At 35.2% G+C, this 12,074-nt stretch overlaps 1 protein-coding gene across 1 annotated transcript in view; it reads left to right on the forward strand.

The window, feature by feature from the left end:
• Nucleotides 1–12,074, forward strand: part of LOC128019997 (low-density lipoprotein receptor-related protein 1B-like) — a 199,717-nt gene that overhangs the window by 58,949 nt on the left and 128,694 nt on the right. Inside the window, exons 7-9 of the mRNA XM_052606482.1 lie at nucleotides 1,546–1,768; nucleotides 10,674–10,860; nucleotides 11,077–11,220. Of these exons, the coding sequence (XP_052462442.1) occupies nucleotides 1,546–1,768; nucleotides 10,674–10,860; nucleotides 11,077–11,220 (554 nt within the window). The remainder of the gene's footprint in view (nucleotides 1–1,545; nucleotides 1,769–10,673; nucleotides 10,861–11,076; nucleotides 11,221–12,074) is intronic.

A 12,074-nucleotide genomic window follows, 5' to 3' on the forward strand; every position in this document is an offset into this window, starting at 1 on the left:
TCTAATATGCTGATGTCTCTTCATCTTTTTCTTTCATCTTTTGTAACTTTGTAAATGCCTTTGATGCATCCTTGCTGAATAAGAGTAATAAATCCTTTACGGACACCAAACTTTTGAACAGTATTGTATATTGTATTATTGTATTATTATTATTATTATTATTATTATTATTATATAATATATTCATTCTTTACTTTAAAGCTGCTTTTCAACGGTGTGTTGCATTTTTAAGATATGCCAGTTTAAAACTATGAATCTTGCCAAATTGAAAATGGGCTGTCCAGATTTTTGTACAATATGCATTAGATGGTCAGTGAACAGACTGTGGGCAGTCTGAGGAAGTGGCGGAGAGTATGTCTATCTGATTTATAATCATGTTTGAACAGCTTTTAACATAACAGAACAATGCTGTCTGTGTTTTGTTTTGTTTTTTCTTCTGGTATGAATTGTTCTTTTCTTTATGGAACAATGTAGTATCAGTTTCTGTACTGAGAGCTGAACTGTTCCAAATGTGAAGGGGAAAAAAATCTGGCTGAGGAAAACAGCAAGAAAAACACACCACAGTGAACGGGAACTTTGTAAGTGTTACAGGATCCAATTAGTTTTTTATTGTTGGCAGGCAGGAAAAGAATCACTGATACAAGGTTCAATTATTTCTCGCATTCAGAAAACAAAAGACTTGATAAGGGTCAAGAAGCAGAAGCCTTAGAGAGACATGTTTTTTTTTTGTTTTTTTTTTTACATCTTTTACTAATATTCTAATCAGCTAGAAGTCTGACTTTGAAAATTTTAATGAGTTCTGCGACTTCAGACCCCAAGGGACAAATGAATGACTTACAAGAAAAGGTTGATATTGTGCTGCAAAGAATTCTGGATAACAACTGACTACGAGATGGATCTGCCATGATAAAAAGCTCCTTACGGTGAAGTTTTTTAATTTCCTTTATGTTTTATGTTTGCTTCTCCGGAGCAATTAAGCACTTGGGGAACACAGGCTGAGTGTGAACTCTTTCCTTGTTAAATTCCTAATTAAATTATGTGTTTGCAGTATCAGCCACTAGGTATCTGAAGTTGTTAGAGCTTGAACACTCAGTCTAGCACACTTTGCATTCACTGGTAGACTTTTTGTATTTTTTGTAGCTTGGTCATCTACCATAATAATTAATTTGCATACACAAAAGGGAAAAAAAGTACCTTTTTGGAACAGGGCTACTGTAATTGAAATACTTCAAAGGAGGATGGTGTCATTTGATAAATGCATTTATGCATGTCACTAATGAGGTCTTTTTATATATACATATATACAGGAACAGCCACAGTAATGTGTACTTTTAAGAGAATAGGAAACAGTGTTTCATTATTTACTTAACCTCATGTTGTTTTGAACCTGTATAGCACAAAGTATGTTTCCTTGGTCAATTCTAGCTGTTGACATATGGAAAATATGTCATGGTTTGGAATGACATGAAGATGGTTAAATAAGAATAGAAGTGAAAAATCTAAATATATATATATAATTGCACTTTCTTTTCTGATCAATTGCAGGATGCTCTTCTTCACTGACTATGGGAATCAAGCCAAACTGGAGCGCTGCAACATGGATGGCACCAACAGAACTCGAATTGTGGATTACAAGATTGAGCAGCCAACTGCAGTGGCATTGGATTTGGTAAAAAAACTGGTGTACTGGGCTGACGCATATCTTGATTACATTGAAATGGTGGATTACAATGGCAAGAACAGATACACTATCATCCAGGGATATCAAGTAAGTTATTTTTCATTCAAGTGTCATTTTACAGCCTTATACACTACTGTTCAGAAGTCTATGGTCAAAGGTTTTGTAATAGAAGTCATTAAAAGAAGTCTCTTATCCTTACCTAGGCTGTATTTAATTTATCAAGAGTATAGTAAAAGTAGCCATTACTCCAGTCTTCAGTGTCACATGATCCTCCTGAAATCATTGTAATATAAGCATATTAAAATGATTTATGAATGATCATGTAATAGCAGGATTATTCGATGAATAAAAAAGAAAAGCATTTATTTGAAATAAAAACCTTTTGTAACATTATACATGTATTTTCTGCCAACTTTGACCAATAATTTTTTTTTTTTTTCTTAATTCTTCCTAATTCTTCTCATGCATGAGGTTGAAAAAGTTTCCCAGGTTGATTCCGCTCATGTCCACGTTGCACATGTGACTCTTTCCATGTCCATAACAAAAACTGCTTGTTTTGGAAGTAAATTGTCCGTTAGCTGCATAACAACGCTTTTGACAGAATGACTATGGACCTTTTTGTCTGTAAAATCTTGAAACTTTGCTAATGTGACCATGCTTCATCAATCAATGTTGTTTAATTTACTGAGCTCTTAATAGTGAAATTTAACAAAGACTGTTACTTGTGATGCACATACTCAACAATGGTGATGTCAAGGGAAGTAAAGGTTGTTTGTCTGTCTGATGCAAGACTCTAATCATCCCTAATGGGGGAGGATAGAAACCAACACAGTTGTACACAGATTGATTTCAAGTATTAATTGGTTATGACATTTATACCCAGCAGCAACTGTATGTGTGTGGCTTCATCTGAGTTTTATTCTTTCAAGCTTGTTCTTGCATTAATTAGTCTAAACGAATACACAAGATACAGAAACAGATTCACCATTTGAATATTTTATGCGAAGTGCACTTAAGAGGACAGTAATTATGGATCATTATTATTCAAAAGTAGACCTCAGCTAAGCAACCCACAGATCTTCTCATTGTTGAAAAGTGTAGAAGGCCACGCACATAAAGCAACAGATGACTGTATGCAGGCAGGTGCGGGTATGCTTGGTTTAATGGCGCTCTTGAATGTGAGCCACACCGTATTGGTGAGAGGTTGCTAACACATTTAATTTCCATCACAAATTAAAGTTCTGCTAGGCCGGAAAACTCTCTATTCCCTTTTTTTGACTTAATTGTTTCAGACGTGTTCGTTATTGTGAGATGACAACCTTTTTAATTAGGCACCCTTTCAAGAGAGCTTTTTATTTTTATTTAAAGCATGGTTTGCTCTTACCTCACTTACTGCACTCAGCTGTATTCTGTAATATACTGTGCATTCCAAAGTAAACTATTATGTTTTATATACAGTGGGCCCCATAATGTTTGGACCCTTAAACTGCACTTACAGTTTTATGCTTTCATTATGACGTTCTCCTTAATTGTGATTTTATTTTTAATGACAACGTTATATCTCACAACTGTCTATTATACATACACTACCATTCAAAAGTTTGGCCTCTGTAAAATTGATTGATTTTGAAAGAAATCGATAGTTTTATTTAGCAATGACACATCCAATTGATATTTATTTTAAATAAATGCAAACTTTTCATCAATGACATAATATGTTGTGCACCAACTCTTCATTTTAGAATGCTTTCGGAAAGATAATGTGACACTGAAGAGTAATGGCTACTGAAAATTCAGCAGAATAAATGATATCTAATAATATGTTATATTACTCGCTTTTCGAAATTCCTGAATTCACACTAGTTCGAGCGGATAGAGATAAAATGTCAGGTAAAAATAAAGGGGGAGGCATCTGTGTGTATATTAATGAGAAATGGTGTCGATCTTATTCAGTAAAATATAAAATATGTGACTCAAATGTGGAAATTCTCGGCATGACCTTAAGACCTTTTTATCTGCCTAGAGAATTTGGTTGTATTTTGTTGTTCGTGGTATATGTACCGCCCAACGGTAAACCATCTCAGGCAGCAAGCCTGATAGCGGACTATGTTCACGAACTGCAACTCAGCTACTCCGACGCACCTGTGATCGTACTGGGCGATTTAAACCAGTGCAAATTGGAGACTTTGTTGCCGGGATTTGAACAGTATGTAAAGACTCAAACAAGAAACAACAACATTCTGGATAAGTGCTTTGTAAATGTAAGGGATGCCTATGTGTCCAAATGTATGCCACCAATTTTAAATTCTGACCATAATGTTGTGCACATGATTCCCGTGTACAGGACTAAACTTAAAAAAAGTAAACCAGAAACGAAAATGATCAGAATATGGTCGAATGAAAGTGTAGAACAACTGAAAGCCTGTTTTGATTGGACAAACTGGGACATTTTTGATGAAGGCTCACTGGACGAAAGAACTACAGTGTTAAATGGCTATATCAATTTCTGTGTGGAGCTGAACATACCTACTAAAGAGATTAAAGTTTTTCCAAATAATAAACCATATGTGACTAAAGATATTAAAGAAATGATAAATGTGAGGAAAGTAGCGTTCAAGGATAAAGATATTAAGGTATTTAAACAAACGGAAAGAGAATTAAAAATTAAACTAAAGGAAACAAAAGAAGCTCATAAGAAGTGTCTGGAAAAAGCCCTCAAAACTAATAATACTAAAAAGGTTTGGGACATTATGAAAACTATGTCTGGATTGTCATCTTCAAAAAAATCCATTGTAACTGATGATGAACTTGGTTTTGGGAATGAATTAAACACCTTTTTTACCCGGTTTGAACTAATAGGCAAACAAGACAAATTCATAGAAACAACAGATGTAGTTCTAGCATCATCAGAGAGAATTGTCATTGAGGTTGAAGATGTTAGGAAAATGTTTCAATCTATCAATACAAAAAAGGCTGTGGGTCCTGATGGTTGTAGTGCAGGCCTTTTAAAAAATTTTGCTCATGAATTAGCACCTGTGTGGCAACCAATATTTCAATCTTCAGTCGACACACATGTTGTTCCTGTGATATGGAAGACTGCATACATAAAACCACTACCAAAAATATCATGTCCAAAAAAAATGTAAAGACTACAGACCAATAGCTCTTACCTCTGTAATTGTGAAATGTCTAGAGAGACTGTTACTCCATCATTTGGTTATGGTAGTTAAAGATAAATTAGATCCCTGGCAGTTCGCCTATAAGAAAGGCTGTAGTACTGAAGATGCAGTTGCTTCTTTAGTGCACATTATCTCAAAAAATTTAGACAAACCCAAAACAATTGTAAGAACTTTGTTTTTGGATTTCTCTTCCGCCTTCAACACAATACAGATTGACAGACTGGTGTTAAAACTTGCACAGCTGGGGGTAAATCCTTATCTGATTTGGTGGTATAGATCATTTCTCACTGATAGAGTTCAGAGAGTCATGGTGAATAAAACCGTGTCGTCTGAAATCATTACAAATGTCGGAGTACCGCAAGGTTGCGTTAGCTCTGCTATAATTTTTACTTTATATACTGACGACTGTAGAACGGACATGTTTAATCAGTATATTCTGAAGTACTCTGATGACACTGTCTTAATATCTGTGTTGAATGACTCGGATAGTTCTGAGGTTCATCAACAAGGTGTAACTAAATTGATAGAGTGGTGTGACAATAATGCCCTTATCATTAATACAAGTAAAACTGAGGAGATTGTATTCGGGTCTATGGCGGATATAACTCCTGTTTTTATTCATAACGAGACAATTAGATTTGTTAAGACCTATAAATACTTGGGAGTAATTATAGACGACATGTTGTCATGGAAAGATCACATTGATACTCTATGTAAAAAAACAAAGCAGAGAATCTATTTTCTTCGCCGTCTTAGGTCATTTGGAGTAAGAAGGCAGATTCTTTTGTTGTTCTATAGGTCTGTGATAATGAGCTTACTGCAATACTGCAACTCTATTTGGTATAAAAGTGTATCTGTTGCGCTAAAAAACAAGGTTTTTAATCAATTAAAAATCTGTTCAAAGATAGTAGGTCAGCCGCTTGAGAAGCTTTACGATTCATCCTATTATAAGAAGATGCTTAGGCTTGCTAACAATATAGTCTCTAATCCTACGCATATACTGCATAAAGACTTTGAATTATTACCGTCACAACGGAGGTATAGAGTTCCCAAATTTAAGAAAGTGAAGCTGAAAAATTATTTTGTGCACCAGGCAATCCTTGCACTGAACAAAAACACCTAATCAGAGATCAAGAGTATTGGGACGGTGTTGCGGATGTATAAATGTTGTATGAAATGTATAATTGTACGTGCTAGAGTGAATGTCAATGTAGAATGTATGTTAAATGTTGTAAACATAAATACTGTTATGCAAGAAAAATTTCAGACACAGTCTGACAATAAAGTATAAAGTAAAGTAAGTAAAGTAAAGTAATATTATAATATTACTGTTGTGATTAGATCAGCCTTGGTGAGCTAATTTATTTTTATTCTTTTTAAACTACCCACCTCGAAGAGGTTCAGAGTTGGAAACTGGCTTTCATATAGTATCATTATGAAATGATCGGGAAATGTTAATTATTACTATGATGGACCCCTGTGTGAACTCACTTTATATATCCACTAAAACTGATCTAAAGACCACTTGATTAGAAGTAATTGCTAGAATGGCAAAATTTTAATTTAAATTGTTCAGTAAGTGTCCAGATATTTTGGGGGGATACTGGAATATCCACTCTTGTGGGCCTGGAGGAATGGCTGAGCATCTGTTTGTATATTTAAACGAGAATATGAGCCACACTATTTTGCCACTATTTCTTACTAGACGGCGGGCCGAGGGGAGATTTCGTGTTTTCAAACGATCTGTGGCGAGGGATAACCCAGTTTATTATATGTAACCGCTACGCTTTTCAACAAAGCAAATAAAAATTGTTGCCACTCAAACACTTTGCACATTACTATAATATCGGTAATTTTCTCCAGGTTATTTTACCGGCGAATAGAGCAAGCAGCTACATGCGGGGTCCGACCTGCATGACGTATTTGTTGCCTTCAGCCAATAGCGTGCGTGGAAAGTGTCGGTGATGCGTTTGTGAATGCACTGGCGCGCTTCGCGCCCAGGATTTAAGATTGTACTATTTTACCTAATTTTGCTACATATTCAGTTTGACACAAAATTATAATGTAGAGGTTACGTTATACGATATCCTGTCATTTCTTTGTAATCTTTAATAAATACACCCTTCTGATTTAACACATTTGACATAAATGGTATTGCTTGGAAACAGCGTCATGAAAAAATGAGACAGACAATACTTTTTTTCCTGCCCATGTTTACTTGGATGAAATGAAAAAACATGAAGTGCTGTATGCATATATTTGAGGGAAGTGGTGGACCCACCATTCCCTTCACAGACATAAGTTGGGAGAAATTTATTAAATCAGTATTTCTGTGGAAAGACCTTGAGGGCATAGAAGGTATCATTGCAGAAGAGGCAGTACGGGCATACAAGTTACAAAGCCAAGAACCTACAAACCAGTTAGTCAAACCAGCTAACACTGGCTACCACAGGGAGTGCTACAGTCATTTGACAAATATTACGAAGATAAAACGAGCACAAAGGAGAAGAGAGAAACTGCAAAGGAAGGTTGGCATTATATTGTAGACAGGCAGTGCATCATTGGACATACAGTACAGGTCAAAAAGTTTGGAAACAGTACTATTTTTAATGTTTTGTTTTTTTTTAATGAGTTTCTTCCGCTCATCAAGCCTGCATTTATTTTATCTAAAATACAGGGGGGGGGGGGGGGGGAATGTAATATTGTGATTATATTATTACAATTAAAATAATTAAATAATTCATTAAATAATTGATTTTCAATTTATTATACTTTAAATTATCATTTATTTTTGTGATGCAAAGCTGAATTTTTAGGATCATTATCACACAATCCTTTAGAAATCATTCTAATATGATGATTCATTATCAAAGTTGGAAACAGTTCTGCTGCTTAATATTTTTTCAGAACATGTGTTACTTTTTTAGGATACTTTGATGAATAAAAAGTAAAACAGAACAAAAAAAGCAGCAGCAGCTATGTTTTTAAAATACAAATATTTTGTAACAACAATATACACTACTGGACAGTCTTTTTTTTTTTTTTTTTTTTTAAATTAAATCAATACTTTTATTCAGCAAGGATATGTTAAATTGATAAAAAGTGTTAGTAAATAAGATTTATATTATTAGATTTTTTTTTCTTTTTAGTCTTTTATTCATCAAATATATTAGACAGCCTGAATAAATGTGTGTGTATATATATATATATATATATATATATATACTCATTTATTCAGGCTTGAGTAGAAGAGACTTATTTCAAAAACATAAAAATTTGTAATGTTTTCTAAACTTTTGACCTGTACAGTGCAGAATGGACAGTAATACAGTTAAGAAAGTAGTATTTACAGTAATATAAATTAAATATAAGAGCAGAATAGATATACAGTATGAACAACACATACAGATATGTGCAGTGTAGTTGCAGTAACAACATGAGATTAGTACAAAAAACTACATGAAATGTTTTGGCAAACTTTTAAGTTGGCTTAAAGCCTAGCCCGAAAGTTAAGGCAATAAAGTTCAATAGACAGGTAGAAAGAAAAAAATAAATAGATAAGAAAAAAAAAAAAAAAAAAAGAAAAGGTTAGAAAGAAATCTAGAAAGAAGGATAGATAGAAAAAAGACATGACTTCAGGGAGTTTAGATTTGAGTTAAACTTAATATTGCTACACAATGAATTAACTAATATAATAAAAACATGCAAAAATTAACTCTTCCTATTACGGCCTCATTAACATCAAGGACGGAAACACTCCATGCCGGGAAATTGCTACTCGCCGCCAAAGGGAAAAGGGACGAGTCTCTCCTTCTCCATATCCAAGACAGGGACTTGGTGGCTAGAGAAGCACGGTATCACTTCACTTGCTATCGAGATTATACCTGGTATCTGACCACACACAAAATTGAGAGAACAGAAACAAACCTATATGAAAATGGATAGAAGCACTTCTGCAAAACAATCATTGAGGAGAGGCTGTTAAAACAACGCGAGGTACTTCGACTGTCAAAAAGCTGAATTTGCTTTTAAAAAAAATCTGTGGAAGAAACAGAGGGAGTGAACATTACAGCTTATATGGCACACTCACTCAAGTCAAGACTTCACAAGTCTTATCCCTTCTTGAAATTCCTGAAGGCATCCACAACCTACCTTGTATATGTGGACAACCTGTCATACTGGAACTTGTGCACTGCTCATGTAAAAAAAACGAATTGTGTTAAAGGTAGATGCACATGTAAACTGCAAGAGCTGCCTGCCATGTACAAACCTCTGTCAGTGTTTAATCTTTGACAATAAGTCACTTGGAGATGACTAGGGCACACGTGTGTATGTATGTACACATGTGGGGAGATGCGTGTTTGCTACTCTTGAAGAAGTAAATATGTATGACAGGTTTATGTACATTATAATTCTACTTTGTTTGATAGTCTATGTTTTTTGATAGTTATACTTATAATCTTGTTTGTTTTACATGCAGTTTATGTTCTTTGATAGTGATAATCTTATTTCTAATACATACAGTTCTAACTAACGTTAGAGTTCTTAGCTCTCCGGTATGAATATTGATTAGAATATTAGGATACGGACTCTATAACGTTATGTCAGATTTAACTGGTAATTAAATATATGTCTTAAACATCAACAGGTTCATGTTCGCCTTGAGTCTAAGGTAATTATCCACCAACATACAGTGGAGCTGTAGTCTATGCGAGTTGGACGAAGTGTCACCGTTAGAATGTAATGTTTACACCAAATCAAATATGTAATCGCATGATGCTATTTACTGCCAGAGCCGTTAAATACGATATTCTAAACGGCTCTGGCTACTGCTAGTTCGCCAGCTGAAACGTTACCCTACTTAAAACGACACTAACGAGACGCTTACACACGTTTGAACAACACAGTGTACAAAACAAACATTTTATATAAATATATTCTAATTAAATGAATACTTACAATCACACAAAGAATGTCATTGACGATCAATGCGCTGCTGGTGCTCGTGTCTGATAGCTAAATCATTCGTGTAACAGCTGTTCTAAATAAGCTACATCTGATTGGATAGTAATAATCCCATGTCAGTATCTTGCCGCGCTATTGGCTCAACTAATATAGTAGGCACCCTCTTTTGCCTGCATATTTACGGATCGTACATTATGATTTCGGGGAAAATGTGCAATAAATGGGAGTGGCAACACATTTCATATCATTGAGAATAAAACAACCGTCCCAACTTTACAAATCCAGGTTCTCCCTCCATAGGGATCATTCATCTCGAAAAGTAAAGCAGATACGGACCCTCGGCCCACCGTCTATACCTTTTGCAGCAAGGGAAAAAGAGGGTTATCTCCCTGTGAGTTTACGTGATGCACAATGCAGATTTTAACTTGTGTCTATTTGTGGGCGGGGTTCAGTGCTCCCAGTCTGCCTCTGTCACATGTTGCTTGCAGAGATAACATGTAGGCTAGAATCAATGCACAGAACCAAGGTGTCCCCAGAGAAACACATGCACTCTGGCTGACCCTGCCAAACTTCCTGAACTGTCTGAATGCATATACACACAATTCACTTACCTTCACCCTGTCTGCAAATCTGCAACCGTAATTCAGATTGTGGGCTGTTGCCAGGTCAAATTACGTCTAATAACAGCTTAAGCTAATGGCTAATTTGATGTTAAATCAAAGGGGAAATACCAAGTACTGTCTCTGTGCTGTTCTGCTTTCTGCCGAGCGTACAAGGTGATATTTACCTAGCTAAGTAGATTCTGAGCACTCTAATCAACCTGAAGTAGTCAATGCTCCTTTTTCTAGGTGGCCCACCTGCATGGATTAGCTGTCTTTGAGGACTACTTGTACGCAACCCGCTCTGAAACCTCCAGTGGAGCAGTGGTAGACATTTTACGGATAAATCGCTTTAATGTCACAGACCCGGAGACACTAACCAGCATAGGAAATGCAAAAACAATACGGGTTTACCACAAGCTCAGTCAACCAAAAGGTAAAGTATGTGTTAGGCTGGTTTGAATTGTTCGTTTAAACTGAACAAAATGTGTATAGGCATCTGTGGGGTGGGGTTTCTTCATCATACACATCACTGTTTAGCTTTTTTTTCAGGTCTTGTATTATATATTTTAATACAAAAATACATTCTTCAAGATTATATGTTCATACGAATATGCAAACTGCAAATGTGACACCAGTGTCCTCTCTTCAGTCAAGGGCCATGCGTGTGAAGTGGACCTTTATGGTAAACCAGGAGGATGCTCGCACATCTGCCTTCTCAGCGGGAGCTACAAATCCCGGAGCTGCCGCTGTCGTACCGGATTCAGCCTGGGAAGTGATGGGCTGTCCTGCAAAAGTCAGTGCAACATAGTTCACATCCTTTCTTTTGTGCACGATGGCTGTTCATATGTGATGTTGTGCAAATAATAATAATAATAATAAGGCTGTCAGTTTAACATTTAACCCTGTAAAGGCCGGTTTATCTAATAAAATCATGACAAATCGATTGCCTTATTTAACCTTTATTGAAAGACAAAACCTAAAAAAGGTTTATGACCATAGCTCTGTAGTTTTTATACTTAGAATGAAACCAAAAAGCCTTAACTTGCTAAAAAATATGGTCACACTTTATTTTAGGGTCCAATTATCACTATTAACTAACCATTAACTATGACTTTTGCCTCAATTAACCCCTTATATGCTGCTTATTAATAGTTTATAAGGTAGTTGTTAAGTTTAGGGTATTGGGTAGGATTATGGATGTCATGCATTATATGTACTTTATAAGCAAATTATAACAGCAAATATGTTAATAATAGACATGCTAATAAGCAACTAGTTATTATTGTGAATCGGACCCTATACTAAAGTGTTACCAAAAATATAAACCATCAATCAGATGATAGAAGGCATGTAGTAGCTTGCGTACAACAGGATTTTTAGCAAAGTTTTGATCATGCTGTTAATTTGGAGGCCTTACAAATTTGTGTAATAAATATGATACCGTTGACTTTGCAGGATTAATGCAATCAGTTATTTAGAAAAAAATAACTAAATAAAATAACATAAATTCTGTAATTCCATATAATGTTATTATTTTATATTTTTTATCGATTGAGAGCCCTAATCAATATATATTTCTTGTTTGCCACCAAAAAAACTCTCCCAATGATTTTACGACACCAGATGTGACGTCATCCCTGCAGAAAT

This window comes from Carassius gibelio, chromosome A9 (assembly GCF_023724105.1).
Source record: "Carassius gibelio isolate Cgi1373 ecotype wild population from Czech Republic chromosome A9, carGib1.2-hapl.c, whole genome shotgun sequence".
Taxonomy (NCBI): Eukaryota; Metazoa; Chordata; class Actinopteri; order Cypriniformes; family Cyprinidae; genus Carassius; species Carassius gibelio.